General features: G+C 43.9%; 1 protein-coding gene across 1 annotated transcript in view; it reads right to left on the bottom strand.

Moving 5' to 3' along the window:
• Positions 1-26,655, bottom strand: part of Slc3a1 (solute carrier family 3 member 1) — a 35,668-nt gene that overhangs the window by 2,531 nt on the left and 6,482 nt on the right. The window contains exons 4-9 of the mRNA XM_055619112.1: positions 23,256-23,381; positions 14,544-14,663; positions 10,818-10,942; positions 8,470-8,665; positions 2,137-2,304; positions 973-1,089 (exon numbers count right to left, since the gene is read on the bottom strand). Coding sequence (XP_055475087.1) covers positions 973-1,089; positions 2,137-2,304; positions 8,470-8,665; positions 10,818-10,942; positions 14,544-14,663; positions 23,256-23,381 — 852 coding nt within the window. The remainder of the gene's footprint in view (positions 1-972; positions 1,090-2,136; positions 2,305-8,469; positions 8,666-10,817; positions 10,943-14,543; positions 14,664-23,255; positions 23,382-26,655) is intronic.

The following is a 26,655-nucleotide window of genomic DNA, read 5'->3' as shown; positions in this document are numbered from 1 at the left end:
AGAAAAGGCTTTGCATATTTATTGTATTCACATACATGGATATTCATAGATATAAATATCTAAGAGTAAAACTACTGATCAAAAAGTATAAACATTCTTTTGATCTCTAAATTGAAAGCTTTCTTTCCATTACAGTTGCCTATGATAGTTTCTTTTAGCTGTCTCTCATATCTGGATTTTGTCTTATCTAATCTGAATATTTGTATCTTTAAATATGAATTCACCCATTCGTATATGTGACTACCTTGTTTCAACATCCTACTGAAACCTCATTTTATCTTTTATTTATAATCATCTTATTCTTTTGTTTAGTGATTCTTTTTTCTTTTTGGGTTGGGGGGTCTTTTTTAAAAGATTTATAGATGTGTGTATATATGAGTGCTTTATCTGCATGTACACCTGCATGCCAGAAGAGGGTATCAGACCCCAGTATAAATGGTTGTGAGCCACCATGTGGTTACTGGGAATTGAACTCAGGACCTCTGGAAGAATAGACAGTGCTTTTAACCACTGAGACATCTCTTGAGCCCAGATATCTCCTTTTTTTTTTTTTTTTAAAGAGACTTCTGTTAGACCAATTGATCTGAAGTTGCCACCCCTGGCATTTTGAAAGGGACCTTCTAATCCCTTAAAACTTAGTGACGACTGTAAAATAAATTACAGAGAAAGGGAAGGTAGGCTTGCTAGAAAGACATCTGTAGAATTACCATCATAATGGAGTGCTCACAGGCAAGACATTTCAGTGAAGAACTAAATGCTGTGAATGATTTTCTTTTGGGGCACTAGTGTAACAAGTCATATTTCACCAAAAACATGGTTTCCAAACTCCTTACAAATGGAAAATTACAAGACTAGTGTGTGATGGATTTTAATGTCTTAGTTAAGGTTTCCCACATGCTCAGGATGTTAGTAATTCAGGTAGACACTCATTCCTTATTCTAGAGTCAGTGAAACATTCTCATCAATACTTACATCCACATTCACAGTATGGTAATCAGAATTTGTGGGTAGCCAGGTATAGTTGCCTTCAGTAAACCCAGCATTTGAACTATTGTCCCATTGCATTGGTGACTTTGAGAGAAGAGTATTCTATGTTGAAAAACCAAAAACAAAGTGATCAGGTTATATCAAGTCATACAAGAAAACCATCTGGGCCCTTCCTGGCCACTTCCCAACTGCCCCTTCAGTTCTGAACTGATGTAAGCATACCGTGGACTTTGTGATGAAAAAGCCTTAATGTACACAGATAACTCAGCTTCATGCTTTCAGTTTGAAAATAGCGAATAATCATTTCAGATAGGAATACACTTACAAACTGAACTTTCATGTGCTTAGAATCTGCTGTTTTTTTCAGAAAATAAAAAAGAGATTTTCACTAGCAAATCCTGTCACCTCATCCTGCTCTGATAAACTGATAGCAGAGTCAGGAACCCTGCCAGACTCTGCTCACCTGACTTGTGCCTACTTCTGTATCCACCCTGATCACTAGCAAATCCTGTCACCTCATCCTGCTCTGATAAACTGATAGCAGAGTCAGGAACCCTGCCAGACTCTGCTCACCTGACTTGTGCCTACTTCCGTATCCACCCTGATCCTTCACTGAGTGTGAATACCCACACACGGTGAGCCGCTGGTAGAAAGTTTAAATTAACAAAATGTTAAGGAAACTGTCTGTCACACAAGGGAAAGTGAACTGCACTTTTAAAAGGTCAGGATGTTGTCTACCCAGCAACTCAACCGTGGAACCATAACCTCAAACAAGAACAAAGCAAAGCCACACAGGGGTACAGGACAAGGCAGTGCTGTGCTCACATAACTAGCGGTTAAAACCAGAGGTAAGTAAGTCCCTAACTATTTAAGGAAGAGGGCAGTCAATAATATCCAAAGTAAGCCACTGGTCTTCAAATTTCAGTGTGCCTCAGAATCTGCAGGCTCCTTGGATCTGTCTAAGAACTCACTTGTGTGCCTTAGCAGGTGGCATTTTAATGAGCTCAACCACCAAGAAAGCTGATAAACCCTCACTGGCAACAGTGGGAAAAAAAAGTGACCATGACTGTTCAGTACTCATTGAATAGCAGTAATAAATTGTCTGGCAGTGTAGTCATGGCCCACAGCTAAAAACTGTATCGTACTTACAATATCATAGCTTTCATTGAAATTCGTGATGAAAATATCTCCCATCCCTATTTCTTCTCCATAGTAAGTTATGGGTGTTCCCGGGAGCGTGAACAGAAGCATGTTCATGGTGTTGGCATACCGGTTCCCCAGGCGAGAAGTCAGCCGGGGACTCTCTGGCCCGCCAGTCTGAAAGGCAGATAATTTTATGAGCACACCTCTACACAAAATCTTGTGAGAGAGTTACCATGCTTGAGTTCCTGCCCTGACTCCCCTTGATGATCACTCCCCAAATTGCTTTGGGAATGGTGTTCACAGTGTAGTTTCATCACAGCAGTAACCCAAAGAAAGACCACAAAGCAGTGGTGAGTTCTCAGCGTGCTCCTTGCAAATGGTACTGCAATTCAGAGGAAGTTTAAAGGATCCATATTCATGTTTCCCACACAAGAATAATAAATACCAACAGCAAAGGAAACAAGTTTGTTTGGTTTTTTCCATAATACTAAGGCAAGGGCCTTGAGATGGCTCAGTGGGTAGAAGGGCTTGCCTAGCAAGCCTAGTGACCTGACTTCACTCTCTGGATCCCATTTAAAAGTAGAAGGAGAAAACTGACTCCACAAAGTTTTCCTGTGTGCACCAAGGCACATGCTTGAGAAACCTTGTCTTGAAAAACAAAACGAAAAGGTAAGAGAACAAAGTTGATGTGGTGGTGGCAGTGCACGCCTGTCATCCCAGCACTTGGGAGCAGAGGCTGATATCTGTGAGTTCGAGGCCAGCCTAGTCTACACAGTGAGTCCAGGACAGCCAAGGCTACACTGAGAAACCTTGTCTTGAAAATTCCAATACATAAAATGAGAACAAGGTAGAAAAGCAGATGGACACCTCTAATGTGTCTTTCTTTTTTTGACATTCAAACTATCCAAAACCAATCTCTAGCAAGATATTGGGAGCTTGGGGAGAAAGCTGGGGTAGTAAACTGTGTGCTGCAGACATGTAAAAACCTGAATTTGATCCCCAGCACCCATGTAAAAAGAAAGATGGCATTACACCCTAGTAATGCCATCACTGGCGATATGGAGGAGGCAGGCAGATCCCTGGGGCACTGGCCAGACAACCCAGCCTAACTGGGGAGTCCATATCCCAGAGAGAGACCTCCTCCAAAACCAAGATGGGCACATCCTAAGGAGCAACACCCAAGGTTACTCAAGGTCTGTTTGTGCATATGCTGTGAGATAGCACGTGCATGCACACACACACAGACAAAAGGCAAGTTAGTTCTTACAAAGAAATTTACATAACTGGGCACGGTTACTTGTGCTCATAGGTGCATACTTGTGCTTAGGAGGTAGCTTAGGTGGAGAGGTCATGAATTTGGGATCGTTGTTGGCTACATAACGAGATTCTGTCTCCAAATAAATAAATAAAAGAAAGGGCACAGTGTAAGAAGTCTCCTGACACATTCTCTAATTGTACATGATTTCCATATGGTAAGTGTTCCAGTTACAGATTAGAATATTTGCAGCAACTCTTCTTCCCACAGCACCTCAGCCGGATCCAGTGGACAGACACTGAGCGTAGCACTTTGCTGCTTAAATACTTTCACACCTGTGTTGTAACTTACCCTCACAGCCCTGTGCCAAGGACTGTGTCTATTTCACAGATGAGAAGTGGAGGCTTTGAGAAAGGGCAGTATTTGATTTACACTGTGATGGACAAGCAGCCTTTGGCTTTGGACTTCCTCTTTCTCTTCCATTAGCTGTGCTAAGGTAACCCCCATAATTGTATCTTTGTGGATCACTATAATCAGTTTTCTAGTTTTATGGCCAGAACATTCAGTCATCTGTTGACTTCTTTTCAGTGCCATTAGCAATTCTGCAGACTGATTTCTCAAGTCATCTGGTCACAGAGTAAATTCTTCCTTTTCAGAGTTCAAAGCAGAAAATCTTTCCCTGAGTAGTTCAAAGCAGTGGACACGGATCACCTTGATCTCACAGACCAAGAACAATGCCAGCAACCTACAACACTAGAAACTGTCAAAATGCTTTCTGTGCCTGCTAAAACAATGTCGTCAAAGCTGTGACATCTTAGGCACAACCAACTGACATAGTAAAGATCTCAAAACATCTCCTAAAGGCTGGGGATTCGGTTCAGAACAATATGCCCAGCATCCATGAGGCCCTGGGTTCCAATTCCAGCTCTACAGACAAAATAAATCAATGTTTAAAAACAAAAAACAAAACTCCCAAACAAGGAAAATGTTTGCAAAAACTAAAACTCTGTATTTTTCAGAACATGTAAAATTAACTAGGCAGTGGCAAATCTACTGATTAACTTATTCAGCAAAAACAGTGAGCTTCATAGCTCGAGCATTTAACTTTCCCTAATTACCCTCTCTTCAAGGCCATGATATGCTCAACAACCCCACAAACAGCAACTAAACAAGAGCCTAACAGCCAGGGGCAGCGATGGATGGATTTAAAGTTCACTGGATGCTGCAGTATCCGGGACCTGCTGTTGTGTAAACTCCACTGAAGCTCATTTCACTAGGGTGTTTATCTAATCTGACTAAGGATTAACTATGCAAACAACAAGAACTCTACTCCTCATAACATTTGTGACAATACTTTGCCTTCACGTGGCCTGGACATTATACCAACTTACGCTAAACTAAGGCCCGGAAGAAGAACCAAAGGAAACAACTGGGGAACGAGACACCCACGAGAGGCCTGCCAACATTCCTGTGTGTGACAAGGTTCTAGCTTTCATCCCAGCTGATTTAAGACTGGCTAAGGTGGGCTGTAAGGTGGCTGCCAGCTGCTGGGAGCTTGCCCACACACAAAGAGCCCCTCAGCAATGTCAGGGACCCTCACCAGTTCAAGGCATCTGAGGGATCTCCCCAAGCCTGGAGATCTGCAGCTAAAAGCAAATACCAGAATGTGGTTCCCAGGGCCCACATCAGGCCACTCACGTGTACCTGTCAGTTCAACTCCATGGGATCAAACACCTTCTGCCGGCCTCCTCAGGCACCACGCTCACAGCCACAACAGACCACATACGTACACAAAATTCAAAAGGAGGAAGAAAATAAAATCTTTTTTTAAAAAGAACCTCCAGATATCTCCTTGGCCACACCAAACCAAGAACATAGACTTTTTGGAACTCATCTAAGAAAGTGACTAAAGAACAAGACAACAAACACTGTGAAAGAAAACTATGATTTTTAGAATTACCCCATTGTACTACCTACAACACCCAAGTTGCCACAAAAAAAAAAAAGTAAAAGACATGCAAAGTAACAAAAATATAGCCATAATGTAAATATGGGAAAGGTGATGGAAAATGTCGCTGAGATTAAGAGAAACTAAACTAAGCTGGCCATAGTGGTCTGTGCCTTTAATCACAGAGGAAGGTGGATCTCTGTTAGTTAGAGGTCAGCATGGCCTACAGAGTGAGTTCCAGGACAGCCAGGGATACACAGAGAAACCCTGTCTTGTAATATATAGAGTGTTATGATTAGTTTTATATGTAAAATTTATAAATGATATAAAAACATTTAGGCTTACTAGACAAGGTCTCTAAAGCAGTTGTATATCTGTTCAGAGAACTTAAGCTCTATCTGAAGAATTGCAAGCATAAGAATCATGCCTCAGCTGGGTACAGTGGCACACACCTGTAATCCTAGCATTCAGGGAGGCAGAGGCAGGTGGATTTCTGTGAGTTTGAGACCAGCCTGGTCTGCAAAGCAAGTCCAGAACAGCCCAGGCTACACAAAGAAACCCTAACTCGAAAAACAAAATAAAACAAACAAAAAGAATCATGCCTCACACATCAAAATATGGATAATAATGAAAAGAACCAAGTAAGAATCTTGGAGTTGAAAAGTACAATCATGGAAGTTGAAGTTTCCTTAAGAGAGCTTGACAGGTTTGAACTGCAAGAGGAAGCAAAAGAAGGCTTGAAATCAGGTCGGCTGAGTTTGTCTGAACTGAGAATAGGAAAGAGAAAAATGAAGAAAACGAGTGACGGCTCTGAGACCTGTGAGACATGTCATGCACCCCATGTGCATGAAAGAAATCTCAACAGGATGAAAGCACAGCGAGGGTGCTTGAAAATCGGAGCCAGAGCAGCGGCGGCAAGCGCAGGAGCTCTGCATTCCATCAGGGCACCGCGGAAAAGAAGGCATGACGCTGCACTCCTACAGCTCTTGTTCTCGGGAAGTGGAAGAAGACTCAAACCCAAGGTCATTTCAGCAATAGAGGAAGTTTAGGGGCCTGCAGGGGTGACCCGACAGGAAGTGGGGGGCGGGGAGCTGAGAGTTCAGGCAGGTCCCTCAGAAGACGCCCTTCCAAGAGGGAACAATTCTGTACCAAAGACCCTTCTACTGGCAGAACATGAACAGTGGAAGATGATGACACTAGACAGTCCAGGATATTGTGGATCTTCTTTATTTTATTTTGTGAGAGAGTCTCACTATGCAACCTTGGCTGGCCTGAAGTCTCTATGCAGACCAGGCTAGCCTTGAATTCACAGAGCTCTACCTGCTTCTGGCCCCAGAGTGCTGGGATCACAGGCGTGTGCACCATGGCTAGCTGGGTCTTCACTTTTAAGATGAAAATGTATGACAATTTTTAAAACAAAAAAAGAATAGGCTACAGAATAATGACATACAGAAAAAAACTATAGACCCAAGCAATGTTTGTGTTTCTACTGTGTTATTACAAATGTCAAAACGTTTTAAAATACTTGAGTGTATAATACAAAGATAAGGTTAATTTCTAGCCAGGTGGTGGTGTCGGCACACACGCTTAATCCCTGCACTAGGGAGGCAGAGGCAGGCAGATTTCCGAGTTCAAAGTCAGCCTGGTCTACAGTGCAAGTTCCAGGGCAACCAGGACTATACAGAGAAACCCTGACAAAAACCAAACAAACAAACAAAGAACCCCAAGAAACGAAGAAGATGAACTTCGTAGTGAAGAGGGAATGTAGATGGAGCGAGTGGAAGGGCATGTCTCTAAGGCAGTGGTAGTAAAGCTCAGTAAACTGCTACAGTAGGCAGTCCCGCCCCATTCCTTCAAACTCAGCCCCCGCTCACTGACCTCGGGGGCAACTTCCACATCTGCAGGCTCCGCTCGCTGAAGAGCTCTGCACCGAGGTTTATCTTCTGTGTCACCTCTGTAATGTGCCCCTCCTGTGTTTAGACACACTAACTCACTAGTCTCAGTACAGAGAAACCCTCCACTGTTCCACAGCCTAGCAGCGGCAGGCCATGTGTAGATGGGGGAGAGCCTTCCGGATTCTCCGGGCTTTAAATGCCGCTTCCATGATACTCTATGCAACAAACATCACCCTGGCTTGTAGCCTTCACACTGGAAACCTATTTGTACTGGGATCATAAACTGTGGAAAGTGGGTTGGAATTATGGTTTGATAGCCAGCCCTAACCAAACTTAGTGAAATTCTAAGCATAGATAAATACTCATTAAGTATTGATTTAGTTGAGTGGATAATGTCCTCCCTCCATAATAAGAACCCTGTGCTGCCTAGTTTCCTGTCAACCTGACACAAGCTAAAGTCAAATGAGAAAATGTCTCCCTAAGATCAGGCAAGCCTATAGGATATTTTCTTACTTAGTGATTGATGGGGAGGGCCCAGCCCATTGTGGGTGGAGCCATCCCTGGGCACGTGGTCCTGGGTTCTATAAGAAAGCAGGCTGAGCAAGCCATGATAGACAAGCCAGTAAGCACTCCCCTCCACAGCCTCTGCGTCAGCTCCTGCCTCCAGGTGAATTCCTGTCCTGACTTCCTTCAATAATGAACAGCAATTTGGAATTGTAACCAAATAAACACTTTCCTCTCCAACTTGCTTTTTGGTCATGGTGTGTTGTGGATATAAACATGTTTTTGTTTTGGTCCCAGGTGTGGGATGTGGGACTGATTCAGATGGTCCACAGCAGCAGACTATTTGCTTTGTGCGGGCTCTGAGAGGAGCTCTTTGCCAGCTGCAGAGTTTAAATCTGGGACTCTGGAGAAAGAATAAATGCCAGAGCCCAGAGAGTGTTGGGAAGCTCTGAGAAAGAACAAGGCTGCTCCTGCTTCCCCCTTGCTGCTCCTGGTTGCTGTTGTGAGATAAGAAGTTGGAGTGAAGTAGAGTAGGGAGAAAATGATAAGGGTAAATATAAGATTTTTAAGTATGCCTATGATGGTGTTTTGTCACAGCAATAAATCTGGGCTAAGACAAGCCTGGTCAGAAGCTAGGGCAGATGTAACACTGAGTAAGGTCACTGAGGGACAAGGTGGCCATCATTTTAGAGGTGACTGTCTAGAAGTACAGCTGTGTGCCTTGCATGAGGGCTTACCATCCAATTGGGCCATTTTCCTTCTGGCATGTTTTTCATCCAGGATGCGATACCTTCATATACAGTGTGCCCAGAGAGGGTGTTTAGTGTGGTGAAGTAACTGTTGAAAGGAAAATCCGCTTCCTGGACGAATGGCAAGCCGTAGTACATCATGGTTCTCTCGATGCTCTCGGCTGAGGCTTCCGTCCCCATGAACCTGGAAAAGGTGGCAAACTTTGCTGACTCCAGAGCATGGCCTGAATAACATGTGGGGCCGCTCACAGACCAGCGCAGCCTCAGACCTCAGCAGAGCTTAGCTCCTTTGCACAGGGGCAGTGAACACACAAACAGGTCAAAGTACAGAGAATTGGTGTCCGTGGAGGTCCAGCCACACAGGGACATCTGTATCACCCCTCTCTGCAAGGCTCAGGGAGCATCACGGAAGAGCGGATGGAGAGACTGGAAAGGCCAGAAGTCGCAGAGGACTGAGGTGAAACAGCACCATCTGGATGTGACGGCTGCACTGACAGACGCCCGGCAGCTGTGCTCACCTGCACAGGATCAAGCCCGCCAGCGTTCCGGCACGGAGGGGAAAGGACTGGTTCATTATCACGAGCCCTCCTACCCCTCGCTGCAGGGCCACGGACAGTTGATGGGCTGGTAGGGGGAGAGTTTCTTTTCTCTAAGGGTGTGGTCCCTAGTAGGTTGACCACACTGCAGTGGACGGTCCGGTCCCACATGCCTGAGCACCCTATTAGGGTTGGACTTAGTGGTTATTTTTTTAAAGAGGATATAAAGTTGGGAGGGGTGGGGTACGGAGAGTAGCTCTGGAGGATGTTAAGAGGAAGAAAGCAGGTGAATATAATAAAAATTATGTATGTGCATATATATTACAGCATTGTATGCATGTATAAAATTCTCAAAGAATTAATAAAAACATGTTCAGTATGGGAGCCAACATGCATCATTAGATAGGGGAAAGCAGCACACAAATGCAGAATTAGCTTCTCTATCGATGCTGCTCTCTACCTTCAACACCTGACTAAAGCTCTAGCGTCTTGAAGACCTTCTTTAGAGTTCCATCAGCCCACTTAGAATTTCCACTCTATAGCTCTTATAAAGTAAGGGCCTCCCCTTGCCATTGATGTGCGCCCTGAACACTTAGGACGATAACATCACCTGAAAAGGCCCCGTCAGTGCTGCCCTTTGCTGGTTGAGCTGGCACATTAATGGAAGAATACAGTCAATAGTTTTGGTTTGGGTTTTTGGTTTTGTTTCTGAAACAGGGTTTCTCTGTGTAGCCCTGGCTGTCCTGGAACTTGCTTTGTAGACCAGGCTAGCCTCAAACTCACAGAACTCCACCTGCCTCTGCTTCCCGAATGCTGGGATTAAAGGTGTGTCGTAACATGTCAATTCAGCCCCTACCTCTGCTGTTAATCCCTGTGTGTCCATTGCCTTCCCCAAGCCGAGTGTCTTTAGCTGTCTTGCTGATTCTGTTGGCTGAACTATTTCAGTAACACAAGGTAAGTATCCTTTATCCAAGATTTTTAAGACCAGATAGATCTCACAGCTGTGTTAACCCCCGGGAGCTGTGGACAAGCCAGCTGAACATTTGGGTCCACTACTCAAGAAACACAGCCCCAGCAATAATGATAACATAACAGTTCATCAGGCCAGGGAATCGGCTCTGCAGTCACGGCTCTGTGCCACTCTTAACCGAATCCGAGCTCAGGTCCCCACACCTATGCCAGGTGACAGAGCTACAGTAACTCGTCCTCCAGGGAATCAGCACCTTCTTCTGGCCTATGAAGACACCTGCACTCACATGTACAAAACACACACACACACACACACACACAAAAGCAACATACAGTGTATGAAATTCCCAAAGGATTAGTAGAAATATTTTAAAGCTTGCGTCTAACATTTAACCAGTATGTTCTTTCAAATTAATTTCATCTTTAACATTCTAAAAAAGAGCAAACTGAAAATCAGCAAAGAAGCAACATGAGAGACTTTCACAACCAGACATAGCCAGATTGTAAATTATAATCACGTAGGTTAAAATTTTTTTTTTTTTTAAACTGTAGGGGCAGGTGGTGACATAGCTCAGGGAGTGCCAAGCAAGCCTGGTGACCTGAATTTGATCCCTGGAACTCACATAAAGGTGGAGAGAGAGAGCCACAAGGTTACTCACTCTATGACCTCCGTGTGAGCTCCAAATCATGCATGCCCTTACACACATATCATGGACACACACACACCCTATCACCACCACCACCAACACCACCAATGCCAACACCAATAATAATAAAACACAATTATGGTTATGCCAGTTTTTTGAGAATCTGACTTGGGCCTGTGGTTACCGGTATCTGCCAGGCTCTCTGCTGTACTGGTTCATGGTCTGCCGGAAGTCCCGAACAATGTCATGCATTCCCACTTGAGTAATGGTGAAGTCGTGGTAAAGCTCCGAGTAGTGGGTGACCGTGTCCTTGGGAAAGATGAACAGCAGGGTTAGTGCCATTTCACCACCCACCAGGGCCCCATGTAAGTTCAGACAGTCTCATCAAATGGCTGGAACTAAGGAGATATTTGCCAAGAAACTTCGGTACACAAGCAGTTGTGGGTGATGGAAACTCGCAATCCTTAATATTGCATGAGCTCTTAAATTGGTAACTTTAAAAATCTGGTGAACGGGCTGAAGAGATGGCTCAGTGGTTAGGAGCACTGACTGCCCTTCCAGAGGACCCAGGTTTAATTTCTGTCACCCACATAGCAGCCCACAACTGTCTGTAACTCCAAGAAACCTTCACAGCGACATACATGCAGGCAAAAACACCAATACACACAAAAATAAGTTACTTTTAAAAACCTAGTGAACAGTGTTTCTCCATCACCCATTTTAACAAATAAAATTTTATTAAATACCAAAACTTTCATAACAAAATCCCCCTAAATATAACTGCCTAAGGGCTTCAGATATTCCTGATGGAGATATTCCTATACTGTGTTGGTTTACAAAATATCAACATTTAGCTTTGTTTCTTTGTGTCTCCATCCTTCATAGTTACTGTTATGCCTTCTCAGGGTTTCAGTGGTTGTTTCTGACAGGCATTCCTATGCTCCCCAGGACTGGAAGAATCAAGACTGCCAGCATAGCCAAATTGTAAATTATAACTATGCAGGTTAAATTTAATGAGCAGTGACACGGCTCAGAGAGTGCCATGCAAGCCTAGTGACCTGACCTTGATCCCTGGAACTCACATAAAGGTGGACAGAGAGAACCACAAGGTTACTCTATGACCTCCATGTGAGCTCCAAAAAGGCGCAGAAGGACAAAAGGCCTGGGATGGACTGGACTGGCTAAGCAGTCCCAGCCCAACCTGCTGTCTGTGAGCTCTCATGGAATAGATGAACGTCACCTATAAAAGTGAAAGCCTTTGACAGGAGGGGGGTGCTTTTTAATCCTGGATGTTTTCGTAAAACTGCGTGTTCTTCAGATCCTGGAGTCACTTCGCAGGCATATGTTTTATGACATCACATTACAATCATCAAGGTAACTTCAAGATTTCCTCTCTGAGAGGCAGGTAGTACTCTTTGAGAAAACTAGCTAACAGTGCCTGTTGTCATTACTTTTCTGCCTTACCAGAAGTTGTGAGAAAAATATTATAATAATATTAGTAGTAATAATATTATTATTATTACTAATAATAATAGTAATTATTATTACTGGAGAGATGGTTCAGAGGTTAAGAACACTGGCTGTTCTTCCAAAGGTCCTGAGTTCAATTCCCAGCAACCACATGGTGGCTCACAACCATCTATAATGAGATCTAGTGCCCTCTTCTGGCGTGCAGGCAAAACACTGTATAAAACACACATACAACAGCAATAATAATAATAGGAGGCTTAATTATAAGCTTTCCTTAATGACATTAATCTCATAATCAACTGCTCTTTAATTGGGTAGGTAGGTAGGGGAGTAGTTAAGTAGGAAGTTAGTTGAGTAATTTAATGAAGTGATAAGAATGCATAAATTAGCTTCTACAGAAGGTAGAAGCTTAATAATAAAATATCCTTGTGGAATTCACTTTACTCATTTGGCTTCATTAAGAGCAACTACTGTGCATAACAATTTTAGATTGCACTGCTAAGATTGCTGAGTCTGCTGTCTGCCGATGTAATCTGCTTACTTGGTCAATATAACATTCTGTCCTGTGACACACAATACAATCCCAATATTTTTGAGTATGTGTTGGAACTAATGTCTGCTTGACCATAGGAACTAGGGTAACTAGAGAAGAGTGGTCGAGCAGAGGAATAAGGTAACATGTGCATTCCATCTGTCTCGGGGGAAAGGGTTGAGGTGAGACCAATAGTGTAGGCCCCAGAGAGCCCAGGTTCTTAAATGAAGTAGGCTTGAACTGGGATTGTTATCAAGCGCTGTAATCCTGAATCCTAAACATTTCCTCACTAAACAGAAGCCATGAAGCTTCTCTTGTTTGTATGATGAAATGTGGTACCACTCAGTGCTAGTTCCCTTCTGTTGACCTTGACCACCTAGAAAAGTCCCAGGAAATTGATGCCTTTACCTTTGACTTAAGTAAAATGAAAAAGAAAAAAAATTCTCAGTGAGCAAACTGCCCTTCATTCAGTAGACCTTTGTCAGTCCATACTGTGTTCCCAACATCGTCAGTGAGGAAGGATTCTCAAGTGACCCCTGGCTCTGTAAAGAACCAGGTGCAAGAGTCACCCAGATGTATGCACTAGAAAAGAAACACTTCCAGAAGACTTCCTGCACTCTGTGCAAAGTTTGGCTCTGAGTTTCAGCATCTGCTTCAATTCGCTACTGGGTGGGGTCTTTCAGAGGACATTTATGGTAGGTTCCCATCCTGTTCCCTCTCTTCAACCACTTCTGGTGTCTATTCTGTTTGCCCTTCTGAATGAGAATTGAGCATCCTCCCTAGGCCTCCCTGTTATTTAGCTTCTTTAGTCTGTGGATTTTAGTATGGTTATCCTGTATTATAAGGCTAATAACCACTTATAAATGAGTATATACCATGCATGTCTTTCTGTTCTGGGTTATCTCATTCAAGATGATCTTTTCTAGTTCTATCCATTTGCCTGCAAATTTCATGATTTTCTTGTTTTTAATAACTGAGTAGTATTCCATTGTATAAAGGACCTGAAAGGGACAGGAACTCCACAAGGAGGCCAACAAAGCCAACAAATATGGGTCCAGGGGGGCCTTCAGACACTGATACAAAGCCAACAAATATGGGTCCAGGGGGGCCTTCAGACACTGATACAAAGCCAACAAATATGGGTCCAGGGGGGCCTTCAGACACTGATACACCAACCAAGGATCATTCATGGAGAGGACCTAGACCCCCTGCACAGATGTAGCCAATGGCAGCTCAGTCTCCGTTTGGGCTCTCTAGTAAGGGGAGCAGGGACTGTCTCTGACATGAACTCTGTTGCTCGCTCTTTGATCACTTCCCCATGGCAGGGCAGCCTTGCCAAACCACAGAAGAGGATGCAGGCAGTCCTGATGAGACTTCATAGACTAGGGTCATAAGGTAGGGGAGGAGGGCTCCCCCTTTCTATGGTGTAGAGAAGGAGGTTGGGGGAAGAAGGAGGGAGAGTGGGACCTGAAGGAGATGAGGAAGGTGGCTACAATCAGGATGTAAAGTAAATAAATTATTTTAAAATTAAGTAATTAATTAAAAATGTAAAAAAAGAAAAATAAAGGACACACTTCAAAGTCCTTCCTGTAGTTCATCCTTGTAACTGGCATCTTAGACTGAAACAGGAGACATGGGGCTGGAGAGAGGCTGGAGGTGATGGAGAGGGCCTGAGGGGTGACAGCTGCTCACCCCTCTCTTGCAGAGGACATGCTTCATTCATAGTCCCCATCCAGTTAGCTCCAAGGAAACCCAACACACTCTTCTAGCTTCTGTAGGCACTTGCACAGACCCCCATACAGACAAACACATGTATACATAATTTTTTAAATAACAAAACTTAAAAAACAGTCTGATAACATTTTCAGATAAGGCAAAGAAAAAAAAAAGTTTAAAATGACACTTTACCGGAATTTGGGATGTGTTTACTTGGATTTCGTTTCTCAGGTCCTTCGCTTCCAAAAGAAATTTCACTGCATTGAAACTGAAGCCGTCAACACCCTTCGCAAGCCAGAACTGTATTATTTCCTGAATATGAAGAGGCAAAACCCTTGATTACGTCAACTACAAACCATAGCCAGGATATTAGCAGAGTGACCATCAGAAGAGAGGCACTTCCACATACAAGACACATATTATCACACACACAACTTCACGTTCTCGTCCCGTAACAGGTTTTCTCGGTACCAGGCGCTGGGTCTGGTGATGGAGCATTCCAGGCAGAGAACAGCTATGGAAATGCAGTCAGGTTCCCTGAGCAATTAAAAAAAAAAAAAAAGGACAGCATATCCAGAGAAACTGGACTTGTCATAGCTGGCTTTACAGTGAATCGGAAAAACTTGGAACTGGGAAGGGTGGGTGGAAAGTCCTGGGAGATTTCAAGAAGGAAACGCTGTGATCTGACTAAAAAGGTTAAACATAAAGTTGATGTATGACTAGCAATTCCACACCTAGGTACATACCCAAAAGAAATGAAGACATGTATCGAAACAAAAACTTGAATGTTCATGGTAACAGGGTTCTTAAGTGGAAACTACCTGATAGTAAACCCATCATAGGACAAATATTACCTGCCCACAGAAAAGGAGAAAGTACTAGTGCATGCTGGGACACGTATGAATCTTAGAAGCATTTTGTTAAATACAAAGAATAAATATCGAGTATTTTCCTTTATACAAAATGTCCACAATAGGCAAATCCATAGAAAGAGAAAGGGGGGCTGGCTCAAAGACGGTGTGGCAGGCCAGACAATGATGACAAAAACAGACAAAGCTTCTCAGAGTCAGAACGATGAGGAAGCTCAGTGCGTGCATAGATTCTATAGACCACAGAGATGCACAGAGAGTTGGGGGTGCAGGAGGTGAGCCGGTGCTGGGGTGGGGAACGCAACAGAAAGATGCCACACATGCCAGACCTGCTGGGCACATGGAGGCTGCTGGTTTGTGGAAAGGGTTCTCAGACCATTGTGGACCAACTCACTAGGACTAAGCCTAAACTTAAGCCTGCTCTACCCTTGCCCTGGAACCTCCTCCCCTCCACTTCCTCGTATTTATATACTCCCCTTTATACTCTTCATTTCTAAGAAGCCCCCAGTTTTCCCAAGCATCAGGTGCCCCACCACCTAGGTGCAACCCCATGTGGTGTTTCGTCTCACGAACATGAACACTGGTCAGGTCAGAGCACAGGATCTGTAAGCCACCCAAGCAACGTCTGACAGGGTATCATCATCCTGCATCCTGTTAGTGTCAGTTACTGCCAACAGTAAGCAGGTGAGTGCGGACTCTTCAGGGTCAAGCTACCTCCCTTCTTCATGAGTTCCTCGTTCACTGCAGACTCTCAGCGTTGCTAAATATTAACCTCCATTAAAGAGTGAGAAATGCCAGCTGGAGAGGTGGCTAAGCAGTTAAGAGCACAAAGGATTCTTGCCGAGAATCTGAGTTGGGTGTCTGGCACCACGTCAGAAGGCTCACTGCTGCCTATAGCTCCAGCGCCAAACTGATCTGAATGCCTCTCAGCCTCCGGGGTGCCTGCCTTCCTGTGCACATATCCACCACATATAGACACATAGAGACATGACAAAAATGAAAACTAAACTTAAAAAATACAGCACGTGAAATGAGTGCCCTGGAACCCTGGAGGGATCCTCACACTTAGGTTCATTGTCTCATGAGGTATTTCTGTGAGCCAGAAAGGAAGCCCAGGACTCCAGGGATGTTAGGAAAGTGCTCAGCCACCGAGCCACACACCCAGTTCTGCCGAGACATTTGATCTGCTGACGTTTCCACCCACAAGTTCCAAAGTTTGCTCTTAAAAAGTACTTCGCTTGTGTTACTTATTCTCTCAACTTAATTCTTAGCCTCCTCTCACTCCGGATCAAGCTCTCACTCCGGATCAAGCTCTTGCCGCTTTATATCCAATCTTCCAATGTTGCATGTGGAAATGGGCACAGCGCCTGATTCCACCTGGTCTGGGTGACCCAGACTTGGGAACTCTGGGAACAGTACACCGTGTCCTCGGTTCTTCTCTGGCTGTCATGATACCACAGTGTCCTGGTTCCCACTGGGAATCTTTTCTCTGCTAAAACAACACTCTGAGAAATTGAGCCAACATTTGTGACACCCAAGTCAAGGAGGCTGGCCCATGTAGGGCCATTGTAGTGTCAGTTAGCTGGTTGGTTTGGTCTGTATCCCAGGCTCACCTAGCTAACCTTAAAGGCTTTTTGTTTGTTTGTTTGTTTGTTTTGTTTTAAAAAATGGTTGAAGTGGGACCATAGTCAAAATTGGGAAACACAGTGGCTCTGCTCTTTTTTTTTTCCTAAGATTTATTTACGTATTTTATGTCTGTGGGTGTTTTGTCTGCATGTGTATCTGCACACCAGAAGAAGGTACCAGACCCCATGGGACTACAGTGACAGATGGTTATGAGCCACCATGTGGTTACTGGGAACTGAACTCAGGATCTCTGGAATAGCAGCCAGTGCTCTTAACCACTGAGCCATCTCTCCAGCCTCATGGAGAAATATCTTATATTTAATGACATACAGCATGTCCCCTTAAAATGACATCAGTCTCAGGAATCTATCTCAGGAAGGGATGACAAAATAGATTCTCACAAGTACAGGGGAAGCAGGGAAACTTTTCTTCTCTGCTTACAGGCAAGAGAAGAAAAGTTCCTTGCTGCTGCCCAGAAATATGGGAGAAAAGCTTGGTTGATTTTTCAGGGGGCAAGAAGAAGGGGAAGCTCAAGGTTCCAGAGCCCAGTGGCTCTACAGTACAGCTATCTGTACTACAGAACCTATGAGACTCCGCTAGACCTTCATCATTAGAAGAGCACCCACCTTTAGGAGCTCTGAGAGAGCAGAGGGGGATTTCCTAGCAGCCCATCAACCCTGCAGTCTGTAAATCCACTCTTGGTCTCTGCAGTGTGAAATCTGGTGACCAGTCTCTATTTAGCTCTTTGTTGTTGTTGTTGTTTGTTTTTCAAGACAGGGTTTCTCTGTGTAGCCTTGGCTGCCCTTGACTCACTTTGTAGAGCAGGCTGGCCTGGAACTCACAAAGATCCACCTGTCTCTGTCTTTCTGAGTAGTGCTGGGATTAAAAGTGGTTTGTGGTTCCTTCTACAGACCTCTAAGAGGTTCCATCTTTGAGACAGATTATTTATTTTCTGACTATATCCTATTATGACTATCATTAAAAACAAATATATATACATATAATGCTACTGTTCTAAATGCTTTACAGAGACTTACCCTTGAAATCCTAAGCAGTGCACAATTATTGTTCCTATTTTATGAACAAGGAAACAGGCTGAGGGAGATGGAATGCCTGGGCCAAGGTCATAAACTTAGGAAGGGCGGGGCTGGACTTGGGGCCATTTGCAACCCTTACCTGTTTGCTCTGTCTGGCTCCATTCTTTACATTTTAACTGTTTGTTATTATGTGGAAGGCAAGTGCGCGGCACAGCATGGGAGTGTAGGTCAAAGGAAAATCTGTGGAGTCGGTTCTGGCTTTTCATCCTTACACAGGTCCTCAAGCGGTTGAGTTTGCTGGCAAGTATTTTTACCTGCTGAGTCACCTCATTAGTACCCCCCTTTTGTTGTTTTTTTGAGACAAAGTTTCTCTGTGTAGCCCCGACTGTCCTAGAATTTGCTCTGTAGACCAGGCTGGCCTTGAACTCAGAGATTTGACTGCTTCTGCCTCCAGAGTGTGGGGATTAGAGGCGTGACACCACCAAATGGCACTTTTTTTTTTCTTTTTAATTGAAGGATGTGCCAACATAGCCCTCACTCCCATGTTAAGATGATCAACATCCTTGTTCACCTCAGCTGGCCTGCTTCTGTCACCGTGATCTGCTTGAGCTCTGGAGACACTATCCCTATGTCAGCAAACACTGCATTATCTCTAGAGCACATCTTGCCCTGGCACTGTGTACTTATAAACCAAAGTATCCACTGGACACCTGGGCAGCTCCCGGGGATCCCCGATGCTGCACAAACAACACACCCTCCCTCTTTTCAATTCAGAACACGGTAGCAACACCCTCCCACCTCAGGAAACCCTAGATTCCTCTCTACAGCCTGGTGAGCTCTCTGGCCGCCCCCAGTCACTCCTGTAGGCCCAAGTCTACCAGAATTCCTTTCCATATTGCTGCACTCCGAATTCTGCCTCTAAAGCTGCCCTCCTCCTACTCCTTCTCTAATAACAGACTGATGTATAAAAATGGGAATCAACAATCATTTTCCTCTCTGAAAACGTTTAGACTGGGGTTCTTGCCAGGACTTTTGGGGACTGCTCCTAACTTGACCCTTGGGTCCCTTAGTTTTGTTGAGTCACATGCCCTTCCATGTATATCACATCCCACTCATATAGGATTCATGCTTTCCCTGTGCTTGAAACCCCAGTGCCTCTTCACTTGGCTCATTGCAGCCCAACCACTGAGCATCGCTGCCTTCTTGTGACCCCCTGCCCCAACCTTCCTGCGCCATGTCCAACCTGGGTATCTATTTGCCCTCTTCCTTCTGTCATGACACACACCATACTTTGTTGTGTTTTCTGTCCTGTTGTCTACCTCTCCTCTGGAACTCAAACACCTTCACAGCTCTACCACGTGTCTTCTACCCACCATCTCCTGGCCTTCAGTCAACATGCCACACACAGAGCTGACTGCATGAGGAAAATGAAGCACCTGGCACACATGAGTGCAATATTATGCAATTATCATTGATAAGCCATGGGGCTGGCATTTAGAGCAGGCAGTGAGAGAACTGTATTTTGAATTGAAATGCTTATCTCCAGCAGTCCTGTGCTCACCAAGGGCAGAGCAGAGTCCACACTTAGCTATGGGTTCTGATGCTGAGCTGGGAATGCCTCTCAGCTTCTCATGCCCAGCTACTAAGAACCTTTCCATCCAAGGAGTCTTCACAGTAGGGCTCAGCCTTCCCATATTTCTGCTCCAAGATCCTTCTGAATCCAGATAGAAGTAAGGCAGCCAGGAGCCTTTTGCTAAACATCCTTGGTATTCCACTGGTTCAACTGTACCCTGCTGTTTCCTCATCCATCAAAAGGGGGGAGAAGGTCGGTTTAGAAGACAAGTAGAATCCAGAGTTATTGGAAGTTTACAAAATACTACTATCTAATGTAAGTCCCCAGCTCCTCTGGGACCTTCTAACTCCTCCAAATGGAGGCATTCAGGCCCTGAGTTCAGGCCACAAGCCAAGTCCTGACAGCCACTGGGAATAAAAGCCACCAGGTTGGCATGGGTGGGGGTGGGGGACAGGCTGGGGGATAGCCCATGCTCAAAGACCTCTGTGTGCCAGTCTGCTATGGGGCGACAGCTGAAAGCTGGTAGCACCCAGAGGAGAGCAGGTCCAGGCTCCAGAGGTTCAAATTGCTATGTGAACAGAAATCCATTCAGATACCTCCTCACTGCTAACCACCTAAGCTGCAAATGATTAACCTGCTCAGCAACCCTGCACAGATAGGTGCTGCGGGTAGGGGGAGCAGGAGGGCGTTGGAAACGCTCTTCTGAGAAAGGTCCATTCCGGGAGCCCCACTTCTCAGCCTCTCCACATTTCATATTTACTCCTAATAGTGAATCTTGACTTGCCTTCAAAATAATGTTTAACCTCTGGATAAAGTAGTAATGACCCAGACAGGCAGGCTTTCATTCTAAGGGACTAGTTTGTAAGAATTCTAGTCACAGATCCCACTGCCTGGATGAGTGCAAGATAACTGCCAAGTTAGTCAAAGAATCATTAATATATCCAACAACACATTGTGTCAAAATAGGTAGTACTTGTTTAAACATCTGCAAACATTCATCACTGTCACTCCAAGATAGTGACGTAGGATGAAGGAGAGTCCACCACCTGGTAAACCGACTGGCTGACATATTTATGAGTTTCTAACTGAAAACTGCAAGTAAAGAGAAGCATACAGAAAGAAATGGCACCCCAAAATAGGACCTGGGCTTTGGTCAGAATGCTGAACTCAAGCCTCCAAACCTAGGTTTGAATCCTTATGCATGTCTCTCAAAAAGTAGCAGTTCACCTCCCGAAGGCTCCTTCTCTACAGTAGCTTATGAGCTTCAACAGAGCTAGGTAAATTACTTGTCATACAGTAAATGACAATAAGTATGGGCAAGGACAAGGGATGTATTGGCAATAGAAGAGAGTCCATAACACTAAGATTAAAACTAACCCTTTTAGTATGCTGACTAAAACTACTTACTATGAACCTAACTGAGATAGGTGTTCTCTGACCCAAGAAGTTTGCTTCTAGAACAAACTCCTAAGCAAGACATTGAAACTTCACACATGTGAAAATGGTCTTAAGCTTAAAGAGTCCACAGGAATAAATATCTAAAAGGAAATACAGAATGCTGAGGATGGAGATGTAGTTCAGTGGTTGGTAAAGGACTTGTCTAGAGTGAGAAAAGCTAAAAAGTATTAAGAAAGAGGAGAGAGAGAGACTGGGGGACAGAGGAAGATAAAAAGGAAGGGAAGAAGGAAGAAAGAGAAAGAAAGAAAGAAAGAAAGAAAGAAAGAAAGAAAGAAAGAAAGAAAGAAAGAAAGAAAGAAAAGAAAGGAGGAAGGAAGGGAGGGAGGGAGGAAGGGAGGAAAAAACCAGAAGTGAGGAAATAAATTGAAGAACATTTAAATAAATAGAAAGGCATACCATGTTTATAGATTAGAATATTCAATATGAAGATACCAATATTCTTCAAAATGAGCTACAGATTTGATATAGTCTTTATTAAAATGCCAGCAGACCTTTTTGCACAGATTGAGATGCTGCTGTAAAAATTTATATGGTAATGCAAAGGACTCAGTATACTCAAGCAATGCCCAAACCAAACCTGGACTAATGCTTGTTTGTTTGTTCCTTTGTTTATTAGACAGGGTCTCACTTTATAGTCCTGGCTAGACCAGGATGACCTCAAACTCACTCCTGCCTCTGCCTCCTTAGCACTGGGATTAAAAGTGGAGCATCACCACACCTGGCAGAATCACACTTCTTGATTTCAAAACTTACTACAAAACTCACCAGACAGTGGACCCAACATAGAAACCGAGATATAGGAGAATGGAACAGAATTAAAAGCCTAGAAATAAAGCAAAGCTTCTATGGATAGCTGATTCTTGACTAGAATTGTCCTGTCCTGTCTCTTCCCACCTGCTCCCTCCAAGCATACCCAACTCCCCACAATTCCCATGTGCTCCACCCACAGCATATGGAGAGTGGGAACACAGCTCTACCTCCAGCTGAGAGTAAGGAGCCTTCCAGGGGGAGTCCGCAATGGTGGCAATGGGAACCTCCCCGTCCTAGGGCCACAGAGGAACCTCAGTGACTTGGCATGTGCCCTGCAAATCTGACTAGCCCACATCTCTTAGATCTGGCTCCCTGCCCATCACCCTTTGGTCTCACCAGCTCACAAGAGAGGCTACAAGTTAACATGCAGGACAGAGAGTTAAATCTTAATATCAAGTAACCAACAAATGCATTATTCATTATCTGAAATTTAAAACTGGACTTGGGATTTTTACCCCTCTCACCTCTCTGTCTCTCTCTCTGAACTTGGGATTTAAAAAAAAAAGATTTATTTATTATTTATACAACATTGTGCCTGCATACCAGATCTCACGATAGATGGTTATTAGCCACCATGTGGTAACTGAGAATTCAACTCAGGACCTTTGGAAGAATAGCCATGCTCTTAACCTTTGAGCTATCTCTCTAGCCCTAAACTTGGGATTTTTACTTCTGTCTGTCTGTGTTTCTCTCTCTCATCTCTCTTTGCTCTATCTTTATCTCTGTCTTTCTCTGAACTTGAGATTTTTCCTCTCATTTCAAATTCATATTTGAACTTGGGATTTTTACCTCTTTCTCATATCTGTTTCTCTTTGGCTGGGTCTCTGTCTTTCTGTGTCTCTGTCCCTCTCTGTCTGTCTGTCTCTGTGTCCCTCTCTGTCTGTCTTTCTCTCTAGCTAGAACTCTCATTCTCTTGGCCCCATTTTTCCCTTCAGCTCCTTTACTGAGCAGTGTCTTTTACACGCCCTCCTCCCCCATGGAAGAGCAAACTCACCCTGGTATGCCAACATCCCTTTCCCTAAGAAAGCCTCCAGAATCACCTCAAGTGTCACGCATGCAGTTATGTCATTGTCCCCCTGGTAGTGTCAATGTTCAGGGCAGAGCCTGGCTCAGAGCAAGCAATAATAGAGCCGCATTTAGTGAGGGAATATGGAAGTACTATGCATGGGTTATCTCATCCCATCTTGTGAATAAACACAGTATCACCACCTGTGTTTCATAGGTTGAGCGTCTGAGATCAGAAAAAGGCAAACAATTCACCAGAGGCCCACCACACATGCAGGAACCAGCTCCCAAAGCCTGTGTTCTCACCCAGCAACCCACACCAGCCAACTGCCTCAGGCCAAGGAGTACCTCCAGCTTAAGTCCCTTGTTGTTTACATTATTCGGGGTTAGATCAATATTTGCCTTTATATTTGACACCTTAACCTAAGAATTTAGTGACACACAGACTTTCACTCAACACAGAGCAGCTCAAATAGCCACTTAGGTTCCCACTAATGGAGAAGCCTATGTGGTTGTCCTCACTCACCTTTATTTCTTCTTGAACAGCAGGATTTCGGAAATTTAAATCTGGTTGCTCTTTCAAAAACTGGTGAAAATAACACTGCTTTCGTACTTCGTCAAAGTGCCAACTGGAGTTTCCGTACACACTCAGCTAGCAAACAGACAAAAGGACACATCTGTTACTTCACTCATTCCTGCATGGGCCTTGACCACAAAGACCTGACCTTGCCATCCCAGCCCCGAAAGGTGGATGCATAAATACTAGGAGCTGTCTTTTCAGGGAGCACACTCAGTTAAGTCAATACCCCCAAATTTCACCTTAAGGCTCCACGTCAGTAGTGCTGAAGTATCCATCAGGTAGACACCATTCCTAATGAACACAGCACCGGACAAGCCCTGGAACAGCCATTCCTAACCTATTTTCTTGAATCTGTTGCCCAGGCTCAAGGCTCCGCTATGTGAAGCAGACAGCAGGAAAGATAGCCTGTAATAGTCTTGGAACATAAAGCCAGGGGTGTAAAGGGACTCCCCAAAGAGTCTGGCTTGGACACAGTCACTAAAAACTCTACTGGTCTTCTGAACCAAAAGTCTAGTGACTTGGAGCACCAGTACTCATGTGTCTGACAATATATCTAATATCTTCTTTCTACCATGGGTAAGGGGGATGACTGCATGGCAAGATTCTCTGGCTTGTCTCTTATATCTCTGAATTTGCTTTTGTCCACCCTTAAACAATGAGGGTTTCTTGGGCTCTTTCTCAGACGTTTTGTTCACAGCTTGATAAAGAGCAACTGGAAAACCCGGGGAGAAATGTGGTGGTGGTAATGGTGGTGGAGGGGTTCCTCCACCTAAATCCCTTTTTTTTTTTTTTAATTGGAAGACACGGACACATGGGGTCTGCATTTCTATGGCAACTGGCCACAGTGAGTAGTGGCTGCTGTCATTCAAGGAAACAGACCAGTTCACTGTGTCGCCCACCTGGATGCAACTCAAGATGGCATATTTACATTACATCTAACCAACAAAAGACCATAGATAAACAATCTGAAAGAGAACTGAAGAAACCAGAAACAAATGTTTCACAGAAGGAAATAAATGTATGAGATGTTCAAAGTCATTAATAACTATATCAGTGCTACATTATTTACAGAAACACCAGTAATTAGATAAATGTAAAATTAAGAATCTAACATGAGATTTTTGTTTGCCTGAATGGCAAAAATCACAGTTTGACCAACAGAGTAATTCGACATTCTATATGATGACTTCACACCAATTTAACTCAAGAAAACTTTGCTCACAAGCCTCAAAGTAGATTAAGAAGCATGCTTATGACATGAATAATGATAAAGTTGAAAATAGTTCAACTGAAGAGTGAGCAAGTTAACTATGTACTATTTACATATTTATAGATTATATATACAGTGCATACAGTAACATGCAAGAGAGAAAATGGATAGCATGGTTATCTAAAACTACATGAATAGGTCTTTCAAAAAATAAGTGAGGAACACAAGTTATAGAAGGCTTTGTACTTTTCATGAAGTTCCAAATAAAGAAAGCTTAAAAAAATGAACTATTAATAGCATGTATTACATAAGCAGAGCAAATCCCTAGGACCCACGTCGTAGAAAGAGATAACTGACTCTTGCAAGCTGCCCTTCGACTTTGCATGTGCTCCATGTGGTCCATGAATGCCTGCTCTCTGCTCTCCCACCTCCACATACAGAAATAAAATCATTTAAAAGCTTAAATAAAAAATAAGTAAGCGCTCATCAACTCTCTGACTGTATACACTAGCTTACATTATCTAGAATTTCACATACATGGGATAATGAGCTTCTTTAAAATATTAACTTATTTTATGTACATGTCTGTTTTATCTACATGTATGTCTGCACAGCACATGTGTACTTGGTGCTCACAGGAACCAGAAGAGGGCATCAGATGCCCTGGGCCAGGAGTATTGGAAACTGAACCCAGGTTCTCTGGAAGAGTGGCCAGTGATCTTAATAGCTACCCCAACAATGGACTAGTACAATGCATTGCTTAGTAGTGTTACATTATATACATATACAAATACACATCTATGTGCTAACTTTTTTAAAGATTCATTTATTCACTATTTATACAGTATTCTGCCTGCATGTAGACCTGCATGCCAAAATAGGGCACCAGATCTCACTATAGATGGTTGTGAGCCACCATGTGGTTGCTGGGAATTGAACTCAGGACCTCTGGAAGAGCAGCCGGTGCTCTTAACCTCTGAGCCATCTCTCCAGTTCCATGTGAATTCATGTGTGTATGTCGTGTGTGTGGCCACGGAGGCCAGAGAGGATGTCAGATCTCCTAGGGCTAGAGTTCAGGCAGCTGTTTGGAGGTGCTAGGAACTGACCACGGGTGTTCTAGAAGAGCGGCCAGTGCTCTTAATGTTGCCTGCATGTGGAAAGCTGACAGAAGGATGGAAAAGGTAGTAGCAAAAGAAGTAGCTGTTGTGTGCTGTAGTCAAGAGATGGTCTGGTTTAAGCTGTGGGTGGTAGTTTTAAAAGCAGGCTGTGGGGGTCCACTGATATTTCCAGTCCTTAATCCTTTCACTCACCAGCACTGTGACTTCATGCTGCCTGTCTGCAAGACAGGAACTAAAATCTAATTCACAGAATTGGGGGTGGGAATATAGACTGGATAAATTAATGAATGTAAAGACCCTTAACAGACAGCCTCCACACAGTGAGCTTAATTGTTTGTTAATGCCATTTGAAAAAGGAGTAGTTTGGAGATGGTGGTTAAAGCAATAAGCCTGATAGGATGTGCTGATGGGCCACCATGGGCTCCTCGTGCACTGAGCTTGGTGGATGGACAGTTACAGAGAGGCCACACAGTTAGCCAAGAAGCACACAGACTCTGAGTTTGCTTAGGTCAAAAGTCGGTGTCCAAGGACCAGCAGAGGTCAGGATGAGAAGACGGGAGACTCCAGTGGAGTGAGAGAACCTAGAATAAATGATTCAGAAGAAAGCAGGACAGAAACAGACGTGAGCAGGAGAACTGTGCCTGAGACAAGAGCCAGCTTGCCTGCTGGACTACAGAGCATCTAGCAAATCCACCTTTCAGGGACAGCGCACAGCATCCTAGGAGAGCCATTCTTCAGAGTCACTGTAGAAGTTGGTGCCAGGACGCTGTCAGACATCCTATCAGCAGGTGCTCGAGTCGCGTATGTAGAGATGAAGTATTTGCATGTAATTCTCACACATCGTCTTTCATGCTTCCTGTGAGCTCTGTATTAATTTTACCACCTAACACAATGTAAGTGGCTATGCAACTGTATTTTCAGAAATACTGATCAGCTAATGGTCTGTAACTAATTCAGTCCCTTGGTAAACTTATATATATATATATATATATATATATATATATATATATATATATAT

Source organism: Psammomys obesus, unplaced genomic scaffold (assembly GCF_907164565.1).
Source record: "Psammomys obesus unplaced genomic scaffold, mPsaObe1.curated_primary_1811, whole genome shotgun sequence".
NCBI lineage: Eukaryota > Metazoa > Chordata > Mammalia > Rodentia > Muridae > Psammomys > Psammomys obesus.
This window is presented reverse-complemented; position numbering and strand designations above follow the sequence as displayed.